The 24,472-nt window shown below is 35.8% G+C and overlaps 1 protein-coding gene across 2 annotated transcripts in view; it reads left to right on the top strand.

Annotated features, from left to right (window-relative positions):
* Nucleotides 1–24,472, top strand: part of CDK14 (cyclin dependent kinase 14) — a 664,696-nt gene that overhangs the window by 523,812 nt on the left and 116,412 nt on the right. The window contains exon 13 of one of the 2 annotated variants that reach the window (XM_074192846.1): nucleotides 23,525–23,664. In XM_074192846.1, the coding sequence (XP_074048947.1) occupies nucleotides 23,525–23,664 (140 nt within the window). Of the gene's footprint in view, nucleotides 1–1,326; nucleotides 23,500–23,524; nucleotides 23,665–24,472 lie in introns of those variants that run through there. The other variant, XM_074192847.1, reaches the window with a different exon arrangement.

The following is a 24,472-nucleotide window of genomic DNA, read 5'->3' as shown; positions in this document are numbered from 1 at the left end:
GCTAGCTGACTTACTGGTCCAATATTTAGCACTGTGAACTCTTACTATAGGTTTATTAGCTGACTTTTTCATTTTATTTTTAATTTATGAAACAAAATAAGCATTTCATATAATAATATAAAAAATAAAAAAAAAATTTGCCATGTTCAGCTTGCTATTCCTTTTCAATATACACATTATCATATAATTTTTTTTCTTCCCTTTCCCTCTCCCACCTTAGAGGTAACCACCATTAGACATACACAGATTACACATTCACACAAACACACACATGTGTGCATGCATATACACACTCACACACATATGTAGAATTAGTCTGTACATCTCTTTACCAGTTCTTTCTGGATGCAGATAACATCTTTCTTCATTTGTCCTTTATAGCTAATTTGGATATTTATAAAAGACCAAAAAACTTATTCACTCAGTCATTCTTAAAACAACTTTGCTATTACTTACTACAATGCTCTCTTGGTTCTATTCATTTCACTCTTCATTATTTCATGCAAGTCTTCCCATTTTTTCAAATATCATTGAGCTCATCATTTCTTATAACACAGTAGTAATTCCATCATAGCCATATACTATTCCCCCATGATGAACAGCCTTGAAATTTCCAGTTCTTTTCCACCACAAAGAGAGCTGCTCTGAACATTTTAGAACATATAGGCTCTTTTCCATTTTCCCTAACCATCTTTGGAAATAGACCAAGTATTGATTTTGCTGGGTAATGGGTATTGGTAGTTTAGTAACTCTTAAGTTTAATTCCAGATCGCTTTTCAAAATAATTGGATCATTTTTACAACTCCACCATTGATGAATTAGTGTCTGATTGATTTTCAAGAAGTTTGTTTTGGAAGAGAAAGAGAAAAAATAGGATGACAAATGGGAGATGGGGAGATGACAACCTTGATGGAAATATAGGAGTCAGTGGTGCATTGGCAGTAAAAATCCTGGGATCTGGAGGAAGGAGTAGAATTTCCAAAAGAGACGTGGGAAAGTATCAAAATCCAATTCTGTGCTCTATCACTGCCCCTGGGGAAAAAATGACCCAAAGCAGAGACCTCATACTAATTAATTGGTCAGTCCTATTATTTATTTTTATGAGTAATAATGAAAATAGTATCTCACATTTGTAATAGTCCTTCAATTTTTCAGAGGTGTTACATGTACATGAACTCATTTCTTCCTCCACCAACCCTTCTAGAGAGATAGGTCTGTATAAGAGTAGTTATGTCCCATCTTAGCTTTGGGACCCATCTGGTCTAGAACAGGGTTTTGACTTCATTTATCCTGACCATAATGATGACAGTGGAATATGCACCGAGAACTCAGCTATGTGGTTGACTATGTCATCCTTCCTACAATTGTCATTTAAGAGGATCATTTAGATAAATGCCATATTTGTGATAGTCCTGAAAGCATTCAGTTTCCTAGTAAATTTTTAATTTTCCCCCCACACTTTACATTGTCCCTGTATGACCCAGAAGTTTACTTTATTGTCATTTTGTGTCACCATCGGATGACCATCTTGTTGATGCTTCTTTTCTCAGAGTTAGAGCAATCCATTGTAAACTCTGGGCCCTCTGTTTATTATCTGACAGGCAGGAATTTTTTTCACTCTCTGATAGACAGAAAAATCTCCATCTTCTTGCTTACTAATTGGCAGTGTGTGCCAGATTTGTGAATTGGCAACAACCGTTGTTTTCCGTTCTTTCTAATTATATGTTGGGCTCATTGTCCAAAGAGGCATGCTTATGGTTAAACTAATATCTTCCTTCTGCTTTTCAACTCGTTAAAGGATAAAATCCAATCGGCTACTCCAACAGCAATCACAAAGCTGCTCCGGGAACCATTGTGCCTTGAAGCAGGATGGAAATAGACATTCTCAAACTTTTCTTCGAAAGTTTCCAGAAATGTGGCCTAAAGATGTTCTTCTAATCTTCTTAAATTAAAAATGCCCACAAAGGATTCCTTAGAGTAAAGGAAGGCAAACCATGGCCTTTGGTTCAGACTATTTCTGACTCTCCAGTATAAAATGTATCTAGGGCTATTGTAGTACCATGTTCAGAAGTGTCCTCCTCAAAATTTGACCTAAGGAAAAATAATATCCTACTCTTTAAAATAGAGAGGAAGAGAGAAGCAGTCAATTCTTTTTTTAAATCGATACCTTTTGTTTTTAAATCATGCCTTTTTCTATTGAACCTCTCTTTGTAAGAGAAAAATGTTAGGTAAAACTAACTGAGAAAAGGACTATATTCTGAAAGTACATGCAGCATTGCATATTCATTGACCCTCATCTCTTAATGAAGAGGAAAAATAGATGTTATAATACCTGCCCTTCTAAACCAATGGTTCTTAAACATTTTGTGTGTCTTGGATCCCCAAAGTATTTGGTAACACTGGTGACAAAATGTTTTAAAATTCCTAAAATAAAATACATATATATGAAAATAAAATTCATAAAATATAATAAAATTAAAAGGCTTATAAAGCAATCAAATTAAATTGAAATAAAGATGTAATATTTTCCCATCCAGGTCCATGGACCTCCTTGTATTCTCTCCATCATCACTTGAGGCTTCTATGAATTCTTTGGTTAAGAACTCTTCTTCTTTTTTTTTTTTTAAGAACTCCTCTTCTAAACAAAAATTACTTTGAGTTCTGCAGCTTCTCAGTGTTAATTCTTTGGATACTTCATTGTAGGTATTGCTTATTCTGTTTCCTTGGTGTTTTTTTATACTCAATTGATTAAAATTTATCATAATTATTTCTTTTTATGACAACAATTATTCATTTACTACAATTTGCTCTTCCATTTTCTAATCAATGGATACTTGACTCAGCTCTCAGTTTTTACTAACAAAAAAAAATGTTGCTGTGAATATTTTGGTATATGGAAGGCAGCTACATGACTCAGTAAATAGAATGCCAGACCTGGAGTTCACATATGATTGTAGAGACCTACCAATTGTGTGGCAACCCTGGTTAAGTCAAATAATCTGTTTACCTCAGTTTCCTTATCTGTAAAATCAAAATAATAATAATATCCTCAATTTCCCAGGGTTGTAAGAATCAAATGAGACAATAATTATAGGCTAATTAGCACACTATGACAGCATATGCTATAACAACATTGTGATTATTTTAATTTTAACTTTCAAGAATTATTATCATTGTTATTATTATTATTACTGAATATTCCTTTTGTCTTTGATTGCCTTTGGGTGCCATGAATGAAATCATTGGAACAAAGGGTATGGAAAAACTTGGTGTTTCTTCCCACATGAGTATAAAATGGTTTCTACAATAACCAAACCAACTCATAGTTCTCCCAAGATGATATTAGAGGGCCTTTCTTCACATAGCCCCTCTAATATGAACTGTTTCTATCTTTTATTATCTGTGATATTTTAAATGGTCTTAGGTAAATGCCAAAAAGTTGTCTTTTTTCTTTCTCTTAGTCTTGGAGAATTAAATAATTTTTATATGGTTATTGATCATTTGTATTATCTTTTAAAAATGTTCATATTCATCAACTACTTTTCTGCTAGGGAATAATGGCTCTTCAGTTTTTTTTCAGTTTTTTACTTATCTTTAATAACAACTTTTTATCATAGTTTTTAAGAAAACTTCTGTACCATTGAAATAGATTGAATATGAAGTGTTTGTTCCTGTGATCTTTCCTGATGACCTTAGATGTTGCCTTCACTAGGACATGTTTGAGCCCATTATTTTGAGAATTCTGCCATCCCAGAATTCATTATGAAGTGTTATTTAAAGTTGGTTGGAGGGATATTTGGAAAATCCCATTCCTCTTCTCCCATCCTATTAGCTCCACCCCCAGACAAATGGGTTTATACCAAAAAGAATAATCAGAGGGTGCTAAAAATATGAGTAGCACCCTAGATCCATAGGTCATTGCCTTCTACCCTCATTGGGTCAGAGGTTCACATTGGTTAAGTGGTAAATAGTTTCTATTCTCCATGTCCTCTCTCTGGAATCTGTTTCATGCAAATAATCTCAGAAGAAGGGAGTTTTGGGAAAGTGAACATGTCATAAATGTATTTGAGGAAATAATTTGTCTAACATTTTGCAGAATTATCCTTCTTTCGCTCTCTCCTTTAAAGGTCACTATGGCAGAATGTGAAGAAGGCTTGCTGAATTTGGGGTCTTGGACCACTAGGGTTGCATTCTGACTCTGCTGTTAGAATTTAAGCTTTCTGAGAACAGGAACTAATTCGACTTTTTTCTTTGTAAACTGAATTATTTAGCACAGTGTTGGTACATAGTAAGTTCTTTAAAAATGTTTGATTGAGTACCACTTCTTTGTTTTGCAACAAATCATTTAAACTCTCTGAGACTTAGTCATCTGTAAGATGAAGGACTTAAGCTAGAAATTTCTCTCTATACCTCTTCTAGGTCTAAATCTGAGATCCCATGAAATAAATTTACTTTCTATGAGAGGAGCATAATAATAAATTTAATGTTCTTTAAATAAGTTGTCTCATTCAGTAGAAAAACCCTCAGGGTAGCTAGATGGCACAGTAGATAGAGCACTGACCCTGGAGTCAGGGGTACATGAGTTCAAATGAGGCCTCAGACACTTACTAATTGCCTAGCTGTGTGACCTTGGGCAAGTCCCTTAACCCCCATTGCCTTAAATTAAATACAATTCAATTTTTTTTTTAAAAAGAAAAACCCTCTATTGGGGCAGTGAGGTTGCACAGTAGAGAGAACATTGGCCCCTAGCCCCCTTGCCTTGCAAAAAACAAAAAAGAAAAGAAAAACCCTCTATGGAAAGTACTCTGGTCACCTGCATCTTATGGAGTTAAAAAATTGGGATGCAGATAGGATTAAGTGATTTGCTCAATTATTCAACTAATAAATTATTGAGAAAAAATTGAAATCTAGGTCTCCGATGTTATGCCCCATATACTCTTCAATAAATGCCGTTGATCTGATCAGAAAAGAATGTAGAGGAGGCAGGGGATCTAGACACTGGAACATATGGTATAGTTGGCAATAAAACTCATGGGTCTTCCACAATCAGAGTATTTCCAATCAATACTTTTGGTTCTGAACTAAATGACCAAAGCTTGTTATTTCTACTTTAGCCATGGTTATAAAGTTACCAGATAGTCAATAGTTCTCTTAAAGACCAGACCACTCATGTAGGAATTCCAAGTAATCTCCTTTGGGCTTTTAAGTTCCATGTATTAAAAATAATCATTAACCAGTTCATAATTGTATTTATAATTCTTGTGTAGAAATTGAATTTTCAGTTCTCTTACATTTTCCTCTTATTTATGCTATGTTAACAAATGGCATTGTACATAATTAATGTAAAACTGGGATTTATTTCAGGCCTTGAAACACTCTATTAGACAAACATTTTTCCTAATTAGATCAAATGAAGCCTATATAGATGATACACTTTTAGAAAATTTGAAGGACCTATTTAAAGCTGCCTAGAGTTTTCCTCTGTAAATCGATGAATGAATCTAAAGCCAGGTATGCTCCTTATATTCACTTAACCTGTAGTTTAAATAGATGGAAAGAAGGGAATTATTCTTGCTAGGATATTAAAAAGGAGAGGGTAGATTATATTATCTCCAGTGATACTTTGTAAATAAGGGCTCTGAGGATAGCACTGATGCACCTGTCATCTCTGATGGGGAGCGAGACAAGAGATTCCAAAGGGAACAGATCTTTTTTTTCTTTCAGGTGCAGAGTTAATTCTATATCCTAAGGCACAAATCCTATGCTAAATTGTTATACTCTTTGTGGTACTGATTTTAACAGTAGGCTTTATTTTGTCTATCGCCTAAAGGCAAGCATTAAAATGTTTAATAAATAAAAATAAGGAGGAAGACTATCCCTGAAACCAAATGATTGTGGCATAAATTGTCTGATTTAAATGGGAATTATTAGGTCATAGCTGCATTTTGTAAATCAAGCAAAAAATTCCAATAGGAGTTTAAAATTGATGTTTTCCTTCAGTTTCATTTCACCCTTGACGAGTTATGATTAGTTCCTAATGTTGATGCTGTATAAACATCAGGAGAGACAAGCAAATAGGAATTTTACTGCAAAATGAATCAATTTGGTTGTCTAGGTACCAAAGACAGTGTGTTCTACCATATGCGATTTTCAAAAACCAGTATGCCGGCTGTATTTGCTCCCTCAAGATTAGATATACAAACATGATGCCAAATGCAGAACTTTGCCTTAAATTATTCACATCTCTCAATAAGTGATTCCCCACTCTTCCTGCAGCAGAGACTATTTGATCATAAATTCAATTAAATCAGCCACTGTCTTTGTGATGTTTGTCCAGCTAAATCCTTCAGTGAATAAACCAAGAAAGAGGCCAGCTGTGTGTGTTTAAAGAGTTTTACTCTTGTGAGAGAGGAGTTTGAAGTGAAAATGAAGGAAAGGTCTCATTTCTTTGGCCAGATTGTGGGCATTTCAGGTCTGTAGAGGGTCCAGTGTTATTCCTCTAAAACCTGGCAGATTTAGGGATGCAGCATATTCCTGAGAATGCATTGGCCTTTGTTTACAGGCTTAGAACTGTGTTGAAATACCTTTGGGTGGTGACACAAAGCTGTGAGCGCTAGGGATTTTACTGAAGGCTGACAAATGGCATCTGCCCACCACCCTTCTCTCTTTCTCTTCCTATGTTGTAGTCCTATCCCTGGGCCAATTACTGGTCCAAATAACTGAATAATGGACAATTAGACATCTTTTTGAGTTTCTTGGTTAGAAAAAGGGCAATGTGGGTTGCATGTTACCATTTTTCAGGTTATTCATTTGTGTGCCATCTGAAAAGGAAACAATTATTAGAGGTTTATAAAATCTCATTTAATTTTCATTATATAACTTCACTCGACCTCAGAGAAAAAGATGAGAAAATGTATTTTCTTTCCCTCCTCGTAGAGATGGCGAATCGTGGATGTAGAAGATCAGATAAGCTGTCAGAGTACATGCTAATGTGTGGCTAATTTTACCGAACTGTTTTTTCCCCTCTCCCTGTTATGTGATTTGTTACAAAAGATTACTTGATGAGTAGAGCCTGAAAGAGATTTATATTTGCAAATAAAGATGATCTAAAACCAAAAGATATTTAAAGTTATTTTAGTTCTGTAACCTTTTAACCATCCAAATACACTCTTCCTCCCACTTTCATTATGTCCATATTGGAATCAGATATCATGTTCTGAAAAGGGCATGGAAACATTTCTTTATATTCATAAAAGATGTATTTTCTTTTAAAAAAAACTTTATTGATATCCTTTTTTTCAACATCACCTAGTTTCTCAATCTGTCTTTTAAAGAGTCATCTCTTAAAATTGATAGTATATAAATGATCATTTAAAAAACAGTTCAGCAGAACTCACCACCATAATCAGAAAGTCTAGTATTGTTTGTGTGTTCCAATTGTCTATATCTCCCATCTCTACAGAGAAGGGGAAAAAGGTTCCTTCTTATGTCTCTGCTTTGGGATCAAGCTTTACCCTATTCAATTTTAGTTATTTACTGGTTGTATATCTTCCCATTTATATTGTTATTACCCTTTTAATTATAGTTTTCCCAGTTCTACTACTTATGAACCATGTTGGTTCATGTAAGTTTTCCTATGCTTCTCTATATACATCATATTCATTGTCTCTTTCAGTATAGTAATATTCCGTTATATTCATGTGCCCCTCCATTTTTAGCCATTCTCTAATTGATAGGGACAGTTGTGAAGGAGTTGCATTTTTAGCAGTTGGAATTTTTCTGTCATTTCTCAAGACAAGCTCACCACCTCCTTTCGTTGTCAAGCTCTCATTTGTTTCTAACAGGAGCCATATGGTAGACTTAGGTGGTAAAAGTCTCTGTGAATTTATTCAACTATCCAATAGTTATGTGCTTAATATAAGATTCTACCAAGTACTGTGCCTGGCTCCCACATGACCGATACCTGTAGGATCAACTTCCAAGTTCCTGTCTATAACAGAAACTCTTGAGGTATAATTGAGAATCTCTGGGAATACTATAGAGAAGCTTGAATGAATCCCATTTAACTCTGGTGCTGATTTGGTTTTTTTAGCCAAACCTTAAACAAGTCACTCCTGCTCTATTTCCTAGGGTCCCATGTTTTTTCTCCCAATTTTTTCTGCTTCTTTTTACCCATCCCATTAGTAAACCATTTTTGACTACATGAAGATTTTGTCCACTTTTGTAGCCTGATGCCACATGCTTCTCATATCTAAGCCAAGATCCGTATCTTCTATTCACTTTTTTTTCATTCTCTTGTCTACTTTGCATCCCTCTGTTATGAAGATAGAATGCTAATATGGCAGATAAAGTGGATAAAGCACAACAAGGCCTGGATTCTAATCTCAACTCTATTTAAGTGACTTGTTGACTTTGGGAAGTTTACTTCAATGCTCTGTGCCTCCATTTCTTCATTTGTAAAATGAGCAAGTTGTATTTGGTGATCTCTAACATCCGAAATCATACCATGGATCTATTGATTGTTCCTTCCACTTTCAAAGATCAGTAGCCTCATATAAGATCTTTTTTCTAGAACTACTTCTGTCATTAAACAATGAACCAGTTTCTCCAGCAAATAAATTATAATGTGCCCTAAGAGTAACATAGATCTTTTGGAGAAACTATGTTGCCTTTTAAATGCTTTTTTTTTTTTGACAGTGATTTCTTCAGTGTAAGGAACTCCCTCTACTGGTACAGATCAGCACCTTCTCAGTAACTTAGAAACTTCCCTGGGACACTGCAGTGATTTGCCCAAAAACACACGGCTAGTATGTGCCAAAGTTAAGACTTGAATTCACATCTTCCTGAAGCCACCTTTCTTTCCCACCACCTGTCTATATTTCTGAGAGCTTCATTTATACATCTCCTTTTGTCTCCAGAACTTTGCCACCTGGATGGGTTCTAGGAGTCTTAAACTCAACATCTTCCCCTCTCCACCCCAACCAAGCCCCACCTCCCTACTCTTTCTGTTACTGGTCCTAGTCACACATCCAACCAGTCACAAAGTTCTCCTAAGTCTACACCACAGCATCCCTCATATCCATTCCCTTCTTTCTCCTCCCATCTTCGCCATAGTTTTACACCTTTATAATTATAACCTCTTAACTCCTTGCCTTCTGGTCACTCCCTGATCCAGTCTATCCATTCCAGAATTGCCAGGATCGTCTTCATGAAACACAGATCTGATCATGTCTCTGCTCAGAAATTCATACTGTTATATCTGTCATTTGAAGCTCCCCATATTTGGACTCCAACCTACTTTGATTTCCCGTTGTTCTTATTTGAGTCTTTGGTGCTTCACCCAAACTAGATTATTAGAAGTTACCAAGACTCAGCCTACCTACATATACAGTATTTGCACAAGCTATCACACCCATCTCCACATGTTAAAAACCTTTTTCTTCTTACATGAAACTCTTCCCAACCCTGAAAAATGTTTTCTTCCTTCCTACATTGTTTCTGGAGAAACTTATCTAGATTTCACCCCATCCAATTCTACCAGTTGTGACTCTTCTCTTTATTATATATCATAATCTCTGTACTAGACTACATGGTTTCAGTTCACTATGTACCCTCCCACCACCTCACCCATATACATACCCAACTTAGCCTTGGGAAACCCACATGCTACAAGGAAACCTGGAAGACCTCAACTGGAACTGGTACAAAAATTGTGGTTGATTTCTAGAAGGTTCTCTTACTTTGATGGGCAGCTCCTTGTCAACTTTCTAGGATACATTCCTTACTAAGATGTTTCACTGGATAGATAAGATTTTGTAGGCTTAGAATTTAGTTTATTATAAACTCTGGTTTATTCCTTCTCCAGGCTTACCCCACCCATCCTCCCCATTCACATATACTAGTTTCTTGACACTGATCCAGGGTTTGCTTTCTCCCAACAGCATTATAAATGCCAATTTTCTGGTACCTTGATTTCAGTCAGATATTCCATATAGCTGTCTTGGGTTTCCAGGATGGTGTGTCATTTCTTCTGCCTGGAGTTGGCGGCTCCACAGTCTTAACCTTGATCTGCCCTGTTTTCAGGCATATTTTGTTTTTCTTACAGCTGCTAACCAAACAAGGGCAAGTGTCAATGTGTACCATTCTGCCTCTACCTATTTTCCAACCTCACCCGCCTACAATGACTCCAAATCATGCCTATTATGTTGAACTTATGTCAATTTGCCTTTGATATTGTGTCAATAGAATTGCATTGTGTAATTAGGTGGAGTTTTTGTTTTGTTTTAAGAAGATGTGGTGAATGCTAATGACTTCAGCTTTTTGTATTATGTGGATAAATATCTAGGCAGTCTTTATGATATAAACAAATCATTTTGTCTATTCTGCCTTGCCATCCAAAAACCATGTTGTGATAATGACTTGGACCCTCATAGAGAGTACATATGTAGCAATTTTATTTTGCTCACTAATTTTCACTTTAATTTTTAAAGACTTTTGACTTTAAAGATTTAGCTTTCAATTTTAGACACAGCCAAGCTAGATCTACCTAAGCCACTCTTACACAGAAGCCACCTTTAGAGTTTAAAAACAAAACAAAATGATGAGAAATGATTTAGCTTTCTCATAAAATAGTCCTAACCAAGGATCAAGTTGGAAGTTAGAAGCTGGTACTACTTTTAGAAACAAAGAAAGCATGAAATTCAAAACTTTAAAGAGAGTCATGACATGATTAACACTCATCTTCTAAATTACTCCATCTTAGCCAATCATGTGTCTTACCAGATCAATAGATACACATTAGATTATTAAGCAAAAGTAGAGAGACTTCCTTCCCTCTCATATTATATTGGAAATATAAAACATGTTAATTTATAAATAAATATGTTATGTATGCAAAATACACTAAATGATGGAAATTAATAATTAGGAGAAACATGATGCTGAACCTTAAAGTTACTGAGAGTTATAGGTTATAAGAAGTAAAAGTAAAGGAGAGAATTTCAGCAAAAAACAGAGGAAGGAGATGGAATGTCTTGTGTCAGACTAGGAAGTACACCCATCTGATGGAAAGGGGAGTAATATCTAATTTTCCTGAAAAGCTAATTGGGAACCAGGATTTGAAAGCTTTAAATGACAAGCAGAGGAGTGTGTATGTTTTGTCCGCAAAGTGCTAACAAGCCACCAGAGCTCCTTGAATGGGGAAATGATGTGTACTTTAGGAAAGTCAATTTGGCAACTCTATTGAAGTTGCCACAGACCTAGATTCATTCTCTTTCTCACTGAATTTTCCATGCTACTCCTCTGTGTTGGTTCTCTTCCTACCTACCAGACCAAGTCTTCTCAGACTTCCTTGCAGAATCATTATGTGTCTTACTCCCTATGAATTAGTATTTCCCAAGCTCTGCCCTTGGATCTTCTTCTCTTAGCTCTCCCCATTCTCTCTTGATGATATCATCCACTCCCATGAATTCAACTGTCATCTTTTGGAGGATGAATCCCAAATTTATGAGTTCTCTCTTGAACTTCAATCTTGCCATAGCCCTTTTCCTTCTTCCCATTCCAGCCATAATTGTAATCTGAGGGTTTTAACTTTTATTCCACTCTCAAGAGTGTTTATGTTCTGTTATGAGAAGGGTGCACCACAAATACAGATAAGCAAATAACAGATTCTTTGGTGAGGGGGAAACATTAACAAATGGAAAACTCAGGTCATGCTTCTTGTAGGAGGTCACACATATAAGCTGAGTTTTGAAGGGAGGAATCATTCTGAAGCTGAATGGACAGCCTTGGGGAGGAATAAAACTTCTTCTTTCTAAAATTCTTTAAGTGTATACTTGAATTTTCTAGACTTATCATGAAAGAGGAGAGGATGGGAAAAACAGCAAATTAGACATCAGAGTTATAGAGAAAGGGAAGAGAGTGTCTAGGAGATTGGGAGATGACAGCCCTTTACATGAGGAAATGGTGTTTACTTGAGTTGTATGGAGTTAATGGGCTCAGATCTTCTCCTGGAATCCTCAGCTTTCTTTAAGTTCTGGATAAGGGACAAGAAGTGGTCCCAAGAAACCTTTCACAATCACCCATAATGTGAGCACTTTTCCTCTGCCAATTATGCCCAGTTTATCATGGGACTATCTTGTTTCTACATAGTTGTATGCAGGGTGACTTTTCTAGCCTTGGGATCCCTCTTTTGGGCGTTTTGCCTTTCTTTGTATCCCTAGCAATTAGTGGAAAGAATTTAATATATGCTTATTTGCCAATTGACTTGTTGACTAAGGACCTTGAATCAGTAGCAGTATCCAGAAATCTGCCTCTGGACCCTATAAGAAAAACAATTTTCAATTAATTTGAAGAGATGAAAGGAGTCAAAGAGCATAGTAGAAGTATTGGGTAGGAGAGGATGGGGAGGAAGTGGCAATAATTCTTAAGTATATAGGAATAGATATGTAGAAGTGTGTCACTAAAGCCGAAGAGGTAAATGAAGAAACTCCTTTTCCACAGATTTGACCCCTTTTGGGAAAGAGATCACCTTGATTTCCTGATTTCTCACTTTAGGAGAAGAGGATAGAAATCTCTTTGCAGCTTTAATTTATTTTCCTGTCTCCCCTTCTCTTTAATTGAGTAAAACAAATAAAAGTCCCTGCTATTTAGTGTTTTTGTTTTATTTGGTTTTACTGTGCCTTTGCTCTAATTGTAGAGGAAACTCCCAATGAGTAAGTTCCATCTTCTAATGTACTAATGCAGGTTAGCACCTGCTCCACATTAGTCTTTTTAAAGTTGCCAGAAACACTGAAAGATTCAGTGTTGGGTCATGGTCCATATGTGGCAAAAGTGGGACTTAAACTCATTTCTCCCAGACTCTGAGGATGGCCTTCTTTCTATCATACTTTGCTTCTTCTTCAAGCTATGAATTATAAAAGTGAAGGGGAAAGTGATGCTACTGCTGCCATGAGTGAGTTTATAATCTCATGTAATAATTGAGATAAGATTCTAATACAAAAATGAATCTGCTACAGGAAAGAATGAGAGGGGACAAATAGAAAAGAGAACTGGCATTTTTATGAACTATTTACTGTGTACAGGAATCAGTCCTTATACTTTTACAAAGTATTTTCTCATTTGATCCTCACAACAACCCTGGGAGGTAGGTATTATTCCCATTTTAAAATAGATGAAACTGAGGCAAGCAGTGTGGGTCACAGCCAGTGTCTGAGTTCAGCTATTCCTGACTTCAGGGACAGCTCTCTATCTACTGGATAGCTTACATGTGCCTTCTTTACCCTGCCCCCCCCCCAAAAAAAGCTATATGATGAATACGAGAAGAGAAAGGAAGCTTTCACTTGGAAAGGTCAAGGAAACTGATTCTCTGTACTTCCTTTATGGTAAGAGCCAACATTTATTAGCTATAGAGAGATATCATTTGCAGTGTAAAGAGCTCTTGATGGAGAGTCAGAGAACAAGGGTTCACCTTCTAGTTCCATTACTTACTAGTTGTGAGAACTTGAGGGAATCCCTTAACCTCAGTTGACTGATGGGTAAAATGGAAGGGATTGGTTGGATCCCATGACTTCTGAGGTTCCTTCAGCTCTTAAGTCTATGATCCTATGATTTGAGGAGTCATCTCCTTTCTGAATTTGTGTCTTCTGCAAAATGGGGAATGTTAAAGGGATGTGCTAGTTTCACAGGATTGTCTCAAGGCAACAACTACAGAAATGTGAATCTGTTTTTTCACTGTTGTTCCATTCTTCTCACACAACACCCAGTGACCCAAAGCACGCTAGGCTCCAAATTCCTTTTCAACCATGGCCAAGACTTTTCAGAAAATAGCAATCCAGGATGATGATGATGACTTTAAAGGAAATAAAATAAAACTCCCTATGTAACTGCATATAGTGCCAGAGGGATATACTTCAACCCTCCCTGTGTCTTTACCTCCCTGACTACTCCCCCCCATTAGCCCCCTCTTTTTCTTTACCTTGTATGTTTTGTTTGTTTTTTTTATATTCCTCCCCCCAATTTTTCTTTTGACTTTGGCTGATGTCCAGTCAGTGAGGAAATAAATATGGAAAGAAGAAGGCTATGGAATGTTGACGGCCCTGGTGTATTTCTTCCTTTTATCATGCCCCAAGATTCAGCAAAGTTGATATAAATTCACCATGCCTTCTTTAAAGAGCATAACAGCTCGGCATTCTTCCTTTAAGAGTCAGACTGTAAAAGGTGATTTTCTCTCTCTCCATTTGATCTAAGCCTGTAAAAAGCATTAAGTGAAAAATCTGATCTATTTGTTAGGGCATTTATTGCATTACTAAGTTATATTTTCGATTCTTGGTGAAAGGTTTATTGAGAACATCAACCTTGGAGAGGTTTTTGTCCAGGATTAAAGATATATTTCCCCTACCCCCTCCTTTCCTGAAGAAATAATAGAGCCCCAAAAGATGCCTTTCAGGAGCTATATTTAGTCCTGTTTACTTTCGAAGGACACACCGCTCCATTTGCTGAGATGTGGAAGATAGCGTTCAGAAACCGCGCTTCTGATCCTGAGATTTGTGACCTTCTAGAGTGCTTCAAAGGAACAAAGGGGTCCTGATTGTCGTGGAGTTAGAGCCTCCTATTAGACAAGCTTACCCTATGCATAGATACTTAAAAGCAACTTTCTTTACCTACCTTGAAATATTCTAGTGACAGAGGCATCTTTGTATCACCCATGTGATTTTATCTAAATAGGTGCAAATTACCCAGACTAGAATACCATCTGTTGATGCATAAAACATTGGTCCAGGGTTTGGGCTTAGTAATGATGGATAGGATTTTGTGGAGTTGATTTGGCCACAGATGAATAAAAATGTCCAGAAATGATGAGAGTTACTACCCAGGAACAAACACACTTTGTATTTAGAAAAAGGAAATCTCCTTATCTTGGGTACAGTGAGGCCTATATTGTTAATCATGGGCAGGGAATTGGTTTGTTTTGCTTAAACATACTTTCTTAAATATATTCTTTCTTTAAATATCCTCTTTTACAGGGGAGAATCCTGAGTTGGCAAGGGAGAGGAGATAATTAGCAAATGAAAGTGATATATAAACCCATCTTTATAGCATATTTATATAATATTGTCAGTCAAGAAGCATTTATTTTTGCACATTATATCATTAATTCTATCATATGATAATATGTGAATGTCTTTATGAAGATTCAAATACATAATTTAAAGCCTCCATAAAACATTTGTTTTTAAAAATCTAGCTTCTTCAACTTATGAATATTTGGAAACTGTCAATAATAAGGATGACATGGGATTTGTAATAGTCTTTGACATCATAGGCCTTCCTTGAAAGATGCAAAGAAAATAATTTTCATATTTGGGCCTTTCAATGGATAGGAAATCTCATCAATGAAGACACCCACAGCTCTGAACTCTGTTCATCTGGGCATTGTCAACCTGTGAAATCTTAAGTTAATGAACTCTCTTTTATCTTGCCTCTCTTCACATTTTTCCATCTTCTTGCACCAACAGAAACATGGTCATCCCAAAAGATGTTTACCCTAGTCCAACCTTTAATGGATATTCTTATTCTCCCTGAAACACTGGGACAAAATGGTGGATAAGAAAACTCTTATAACTGCCTCAAACACAGCATTCAGTCACAGCATACCCTTCTCATCTCTGCTCCATAGAATGCCCTTTTATCTTCAAAATTCTGCCTTCTACATGAATCCTTTCCAGATCCTTTAGAGAGCTAGAAGAAAAATAATAACATTCATCTAATGCCTTGCCCTCACTGCTGCATGGGAACTCTTTGATCACTTTTTAAATTTTCATTACTAAACACTTTATTTTATTGTTAAACAATTAACTTTTGCTTGACCAATGCATATCTTCTTTCTCTTCAAATTTCCTGTACCATCTTCTTCTAAACTCCTTCCACATCTCTCTTCCATCCAGCAGACTTCTCTTACTTTACTGAGATAATAAAGGCCATTGACAGTGACTCTAGTTTAATAATCCCTACTCTGTACCTTAAAATCCTTCTTTCCTAGTGCTTCCTAATTTGCTCCAGAGTATGATGAGGTATAAAAGAAAATATAAAGTACCTCTTAGGAAAAATAACTGACTGAAAAAATAGATTGAGGGAAGATAATTTATGAATTATTGGTCTACTTGAAAGACACAATAAGAAAAGTAACCTGGACATTATCTTTCAGGATATTATCTTGGAAAACTGACCTAGTAGCCTAGAAGAGGAAGAGAAAAATAGTCCTCAAAAGAATCCATCAATTATCCCCAGAGAGAAATCCCAAATAAAAACTCATTGAATTGTTTTTAACATTTTGGTTTTCTTTGATGTATGGAGTCATTAGTTTCCAGTTGTCCATTTGAATTTTTAGGGCTCTATTTTCTTCAGTTTCCTTTTCCAGAAGGTTAATTTTACTTTTAGATGAGTTGTTTTCCTTTTCCATTTGGTTAATTTTACTTTATGATGAGTTATATTATTTCTCCAGTTAGTTGATTTTACTTTTTGATGAGTTGTTTTTCTTTCCCAATTGGGTCATTATCACTTTTGAAAGAATAATTTTCCTTTTCTATTTGGGTCAATTTTATTTTTTAAAGGAGTTGGTTTCTTTTCCCATTTGACCAATTTTATTTCTAAAGCTATCATTTTCTTCATTCAATTTTTCATCATTCTGTATGACTCTCATTTCTTTTTTCCATTTTTCTTCTTTCTCTCTTTGTTTTTTTAAAATCCTTTTTGAACTCTTCCAAGAGCTCTTTTTGAATTTGAGACTAATTCATAAACCCCTTTGAGACTTCACATGTAGGCATTTTGTCATTGTTTTCCTCTTCTGAGATGTCTGAAAGGCAACTGGAGATATGAGGTTGGAGCTTAACAGAGAGATTGGAGCAGGAAAAATAGAATTGAGAATCTTCAATATAGAGATCACCAAGTAAAGTAAGAGGAGAGGAGAAGAAGGTCAAGGACAGAATCCTGGGGAACATGTTCTAGGGGAAGATTCAGCAAAGGAGACAGAAGACTGGTCAGGTAGGATGAAAACCAGGAGAGAGATAGGTATCCTGAAAGCCTAGAGAAAGAAGCATATCAAGGAGAAAGGATGATCAGCAGTGTCAAAGACTGCAAAGAGTCAAGGAGAATGAGTATAGAGAAAAAGTTATTGTTTATGGCAACTACAAGATGATTAGTAACTTTTGAAGAGAACAGTTCTGATGTAAGGATGAGATCAGAAACCTTAAAGTTAGGAGTTATGAAGAGAGTAAGAAAAGAAAATGAAGGTGCTTATTATAGATAAGTCTAGTTTGTTGTTTTTCTTGTTTCTTATATGTATATTCTTGACTCTCATAACAAACATGTTTGTTTTCCTCCCCACTGAGTTTCATTTCATTATGAGACCATATGAGTCATAATGTTTCATGATTCTCTACCCTTTTATTAATGGTAAATTAACTTGTACTCTAAACTGGTGTTATGACTGACAATCTTTTTGCTTGACAAAGACATTAAATTGTTGACAGTTTCTGGACTCAGTCTCTGTATTGTGACAACTATTTTACGTGATTTAAAATATTTGTAAGATACAATAGTAATAATTGAGGTGGAATATGATGTGGTAAAAATTGTGCTGAGTTTTGATTTTAGTAGATGCCTTGTTCAAATCTCACCTTTAATAATTACTAAATATATAGCCATAAGCAAAATGGCACAATACCTGGTGATTCAATGGGTAGAACCTGAATCTAAGTCAGGAAAACCTGAGATTTAATCTATCCTAGCTGTGTGACCCTGAGAAAATCACTTAACTTCTTTCTGCTTCATTTTTCTTCTCTATAAAATTTTCATAATAAAAGCACCTAAACTCTCAGGGCTGTAAGGATAATATGAGATAAAATTTTAAAAGTATTTTGTAAAATCCTATATCAATTTAAAGAATTATATCTATACAAGTTAGTGGTAGAGATAATAAATCATTCCAAATTTCATTTTCTTCATCTATAAAATAATACTACATATTTCACCAGCTTTTTGTAAGAATTCAGGGAACTAACATCCATAAAATAATGAGCACACTTTAAGTTATATATAAAATTAATGATTTCAGCTTCAATTTTTATGACTATTAGAATCCATGTCTTTTGTATTTGGGTGCAAGGTGAAGACAGTTCCCTTTATTTGTCACTTCAAAGAACCTTCTAGACCTTACATTGTGTTGCCATGACCTTTGAGAACCTCCAATCATCTCCATATCATGAAGAAACATTTTATTTAAACTTTTATGGATGTTTTTAAAACTGAAAAAATTTAAAATGTAAACCAAGGTTGATTTCAGAGATTTGTTGAGAAGTGGATACACATTCTGAAATTTCTGTTATTCCCATGCCGGGAAATTGCAAAGTAAAACTATTTAATCTAGAGATAGTGCCACAGCCCTTAACCTTTAGCGACTGAAGAAATTGAAACTGGAGAGGTTAAGTAATCTGCCCAAACTCCTATATCTAGCAAATAACAGGTTTTTTGTTTGTTTTGTTTTGTTTTGCTAAACAAACTGTTGGTGCAGTCTATTACAAAATTTCTTTATATAAAATACAAATATTATTTCTATTATACAAAATATCTTCATATAATTATTATGAAGTAATGAAATATCAACACTTAGGGATATAAAAAAATGGAAAGTGCATAATTTGAAGGTATCACCATAGAAAGAGACTCATGGTGAGACTTGAAAGAGATATGATTCTCAGATGTAGAGAGAGGTAAGGAGGGAGTATATCCCAGGGAGGATAATCTGTTAGTCAACAAACATTTATTAAGTATTTATAATGTCTTGGGCACTTCATCTGCTAGTTGAGAAGGCAGAGAAAGAAGTGAAGCTGGCTCTGAGCATGAATAAGGCCATTATTTTTTGGACCATAAGAACAACAAATGGAACTGAGACTTCATAATATGAAGTTGAGTTGAGGCCAGGTTGTAAAGAGCTTTAAATGCTAAAAACAAGGAGCTTTTATTTAATTTTAGAGTAAATGGAGGAGAGTGTCAGAGTCATGTCTGCATTTAAGAAGACTCATTCTAATTGGAGAAGTAATGGGATGGGAAGAGAGAAACTGAAGAAAGAAAAAGTTATTGCAGTAGTTTAGGTGAGAGATAATAGAGGCCTTGATGGCTGTGGTAGATCCTATTTGGTAGACCCCACTGTCTAGATGAGAAAACTGTGTTCCAGAGGGATAAAGTAATTTGCCCAGACTCCCATAGCTAAAAGTGACTGCATCATTATTTTGAACCCTGATTTCAACTCCTAAATCTATCATAGCATTATTTCTCTGTATCAATAGTTTTTTAAGTGCAATTAAACAGAAAAAAAAATGGATAGACACCAATAGTCCTTTCCTAGAAAGTTTCAAGTGAAAAATTAGTGATTTCTAGGTCAGGTACAAACTGAACCAAATGGTCTCTAAGGTCCCTCTTCACTCTGAGATTCTGTGCATCTGTCAAGTCAAGTGTTAGTTGCTTTCTGTGTTTTATTTTATCACTCCAAACAATCCAAATCAAAAGTTAAGATTTTTATTTTCTTTGACCAGTTTTTGTTAGCCAACACTAGAGCAGTCTCAGCAAAATTAAAAATAAAAGTTCTATTACACTGCTTCAAAGTACAGTTAGAACATTTCCCCTGGGTCTGTGGGTTGACCAAAAGCCCTGCTTTTTTTTTCCAATGGCAGGGAAGGAGGAGGGAGCAAGGAGAGAAAGAAGTTTGAAGAGGGAGAAGTTGAAAATTCTGTGATCAGTTGGTACTAGTGGGATTTTTCTGAGCATTACCCAACTGATGCACCATCTACAGGCAGCATCTTTTCCCCCATCGAGCCTGTCATTCAGAACATTTGCTAGGGACTAGGGAGACTTTAAGACAATTCAAAGACTAGCCCCTATACAAAGGGATCTTTGAAGGGAGAGTTGATTCATGTAGAAAAGCAATAGCTCATCGATAGAGAGAGAAGAGAAGAGAACAAAGAATAGATTTATTAAATCATGCTTTTGAAAGAGCATAATATAGTTGGGCAAGCACTGACTGTAGAGTCTGAGGACCTAAAGCTGCTAAGATATAATCTTGATATATCACCTTTGTGGGCCTCAGTTTCCTCATCTGTGAATAAGATCAGGTATCAGGCTGCTAGATTGCACAGTGGATAGAACACTGCCTTGAAGATAGGAGGATGGAGAGTTCAAATCCAGCCAGAGACACTTGATACTTCCTAGCTGTGTGACCTTGGTCAAGTCACTTAGCCCTGACTGCCTTGTATCCAGGGCCATCTCTAGTCATCCTGATTCATGTCAAGCCACTGGACCCAGATGACTCTGGAGAAGAAAGTGAGACTGGTGACTTAGCACAGCCTCCCCTCATTCAAATATTATTCATGTGCATGTGCACCATCTCCCTGATGTCAGAATCTTCAAAGAATGAGGGTGAAAAAAAAGAATGAAGGAGAAACATAGAGTAAGATTAGGTGATGCTAGATCATCTCTAAGGTCCCTTTTAGACTCTTTTCTGCACGACAGCCTTTTCTCATTCATGCTATGGTTCAATGTGACCTTGTCTCTTGGGTAGTTTCATTTCAAGTAGGGCTGTGCTAAAGCAAACTTGAACTGGCTGAGCCGATTGTTAATTTTTCAGTGAGAGCATTTATACTTTGAAAATCCACAAACGCTACACATCAGAGCATGATTTATTGTTTTGTTGAATTTTTAGCCCTTAAGAGAGCAATGAAGAATATATTCTTAAGGCATATTTAATTTAAAACTGTAATACCTACATTTTCCCCAGAGAGCCACTTGTTAAAACATTTATAAGGCACCCCTGATTTCAAGTATTTTCAGGTGAAGAATGTGCTATGGGTTGATTATGTCCTAAGTTGTTAATTTTGAAAGGTTTATTATAGTAATATCATTGAATGTGAAACACTTGTATTGGACAGTTTTTTATGAAAAATATAACTTGAATATAAAAATTATACCCAAAACAAACTTTGTTTTGAAAGATCTCATTACCCTTTCTTTTTGACAAATATATATGTAGACAAAACTAAAAAATTTTGAATAATAATGTCTAACCATTAATGTAAATTAGAGTTCTCTTCATTTCTCATGCATCAAGTCCCCAGGGTTCAGAAGTTCATTGAACATCCCTAAATCTTTTCTTCCTTTGGTTTTTGTTGTTGAGGTTTTTTCCCCCCAAAACCCTCAACCAAATGCCAGTGATCCTAACTATGTTCTGCTTGACCAAATACTGACCTGCCTCTGCCATATGAAGAAACTGAAGCCAAATTCTTTTACTCCAAATCATTTTCCGGCTAGTTCACTCCATACAAGTCAGCAAACTTTGAAGTGTAGTGGGTGAAAAAAATTTTGCCTTTGATGTGTAGACAAGGAAGAGTGTTTCATCTGGGCAAGCTGAAGAAAGGGAATACACTTGTTTGCACTGATAGATGGTTTTTATTAATCTGTACTATTCTAGTGCTATTCATAAAACTATTCTTGCTTAATGTGAGAGTTGTGCCACTGATGGTCTCTGGTCATGAATGATTTAATATGTCTTTTGATGCAATTATGAGTCCTCCCCTTCTTGCCCAGAAACTGTCACCCATTGATTGATTAACATGACAATATTGTTCTAGTAGGGCAACTAGATGACTCAGTGGAAGATCTGAGCTTAAATGTGCTCAGACACTTACTAGCTGTGTGACCCTGGGCAAGTCATTTAACCTCTCTTTGTCTTAATCCACTGGAAAAGGAAATGGCAAACCATTCTACTATCTTTGCTTTGAATGGTCCATTGGGTCATGAAGAATTGGACATGACTGATTGACAGAACATCAACACAATTGTCCTAGTAGCTTGACAGGGACAAATGATTATCTTAGCAACAATGCTAAGATATGTATGAAATTCTAATCCCTATTAAATTCTAACATGAAATGAATTATGGATAGAGCCCTAGATCTGGAGTCAGGTAGATCTGAGTTCAAATTTGGCCTCACACACTTATTATCTGCCCCTGAACAAGACACTTAACCTCTGTCTATCTCCAGTTTCCTCAGCTATAAAACGGAGATCATAATAGACTTACTTTATGGGATTGTTTGAGGATTAAATGTGCTTTATTTAGCATAGTGCCTGTCCCATGATAGGCACTTAATAAATGGATGTTTCTTTTTCTCTACTTAAAAAGACCTTTGTCTTCTCCAGTCATGACCCACTGAACATAAAACTAATCAGAGAGGAAGCAGTGACTGTATGTTAGGAGACTTAATGGCATCCTTAAGTCAAAGCTCAAAGGGAATAATTATTATCTGCACATTAACATATAGTTTTAGAATTGTAAAACAGATCACAGATTAACAAAGTATCTAAGCAAAGTGAAATATTATCAAAACAGGTCTTTCTCAAAGCAGCTATAGAAATATATTTCCTCATCAATTAAGAAGAAGATTATTTACGGATGTCCTACGAATATATGAAAAATAGGTTAAAAACTTAGAGAAACATTTCTGCAACCAACTGACATCACTTAGAGCTGAAAAGTCCAACAATCAATTGTATATTAAAATTTTCAGTGTAACCTATTAAAAGTTGTGTAAGGAGAAATCTATTTATTGTTCTGTTGTTTCTACATTAAACTCTGGTAGACTCAACAAGTTCTTTTTGCCACTGCCTTCTTGAATCATTCTCTACATGAAACCCTCCCCTAGAAATCAATAAAGAAATAAGCTAAAACATTAAAAAAAATCTAGGTGTTAATTGGCTACCTATAAATAATTGAAAGAAGCAAAATGGAAGTCTGGAAAAGCAAAGACTAGAAGACATTATGACTGGGCTCCATGATTTGCATTATAGATACTCCTTTTCCATCAAATACAGAAGTTTAAATACTCACATTCTACAGCCTCATCTGGTGAAAGGAATCCCCTTGGGCTAATATTGTGGTAGCTGATATCTTATGGTCTAATTAGGCAAATTATCTTGTGTTCAGTTGAGGGAAATTTAGATGTCTAGGGGGGAAAAATGAGTAACTTGAAAGCTTTTATTCTAACCATCATAGTCATTTTGGATTGATTTTCATGGAAAGGTATGCAGATATATAGAGAATATGTGTCTTCTAAGGTTGGGTCCTATTAGCTACAAAATACTTATTCTCCAGCCACTCAGCAAGTAGTCGCTGGACTGGTCTATCCAGAGCCTTGGGATTTCTGTTCCAAATGTTTCTTTAGTTTGCATACAGAAGAACCACCGTTAAATAGATGTTTTTCAGATTTCTGTAGTTGAAGACCTATTTTGATCAATAGAAATATCCTAAGAAAAGAGGAGAGGAAGAGAACTCTGTTGGTGCTGGGTTTTCAGCAGGTTTTCTTTTAAGCCCCCTTTGTGAATAAAAATATGGGGAAGCTTGGGGAAAAAAAAGAATGAAGTGAGCCTCTTGAAAAATTCAGCTGCTTTGTCTCACCCCTTACTGTTTGCATTTCAGACTCAGCTATGTGAACCATGCAGAGGATCTGGCCTCCAAACTACTCCAGTGTTTCCCAAAGAACAGATTGTCTGCCCCAGCAGCCCTGAACCATGAGTATTTCAGTGATCTGCCCCCCCGGCTATGGGAGCTAACTGATAGTGAGTATGACCCAACCTCGGAGTCCTATGAAAGCTGGGAAATTGGCATGCATGTGCACATATCCCCACGCATGCACACGTGACTGGACATGCAAACATACATAGATATGTGTGTGTGTTTATTGGAATCCTGCCATTCAAAGAGCAGAGTTTGCTTGACACAGGAAGAAAATGGATTCCTTTTTTCGCTATCTCCACTCTGCAGTGTGTAGCGAGATATCTTTGTATTTGATTATGTGTGCATCCAAAAGAATTATCTGAGTAGTCAGTCAAAAAGCAAAAGAAAAATGCAATTTACATATTTAGTGCTTTCTACATACACTACTTTGTAACTGGCTACAGTACATAGAATTTTTTCTTTAAAAAAGATTCATTTCTATTTGATTCTCAGATATTATCTTTGTTAGAACAATAACCTTAAAACAGATTGACTGAGGAGCACAGAATTGACAACTGGTTAATTTACTGAGCAAAAAAATGTAAGAATGATGACTTGTAATTCACTATAACCAGAAATGCTTTTGGTATTCTCAGAAGCAGTCCTCCTCCAAGCCTTTTAAAACAAAACATTCTCCTGGTGGGATTGTATTTTGTCTTTATAAAAAAAAAGTTCTTATTTACACAGCCTTTTTCAATTACATTTTAAATATTTGGAAGGATTTAGGGCAAAGGGTCCTTATCTCTTTTTCCAAAGTGTAAAGCCTCTGTCTTGTGAAATCTTGTGAAACTGAATTGCAGTAAGAATATTTCTGATCTTTATAGATATGTTACACCCAAATGGCTATTTGTTCTTAAGGTTTTATCATTT

This window comes from Macrotis lagotis, chromosome 7 (assembly GCF_037893015.1).
Source record: "Macrotis lagotis isolate mMagLag1 chromosome 7, bilby.v1.9.chrom.fasta, whole genome shotgun sequence".
Classification (NCBI taxonomy): domain Eukaryota; kingdom Metazoa; phylum Chordata; class Mammalia; order Peramelemorphia; family Peramelidae; genus Macrotis; species Macrotis lagotis.
Note: the sequence above shows the minus strand (reverse complement) of the source record. Positions and strands in the feature narration are given on the sequence as shown.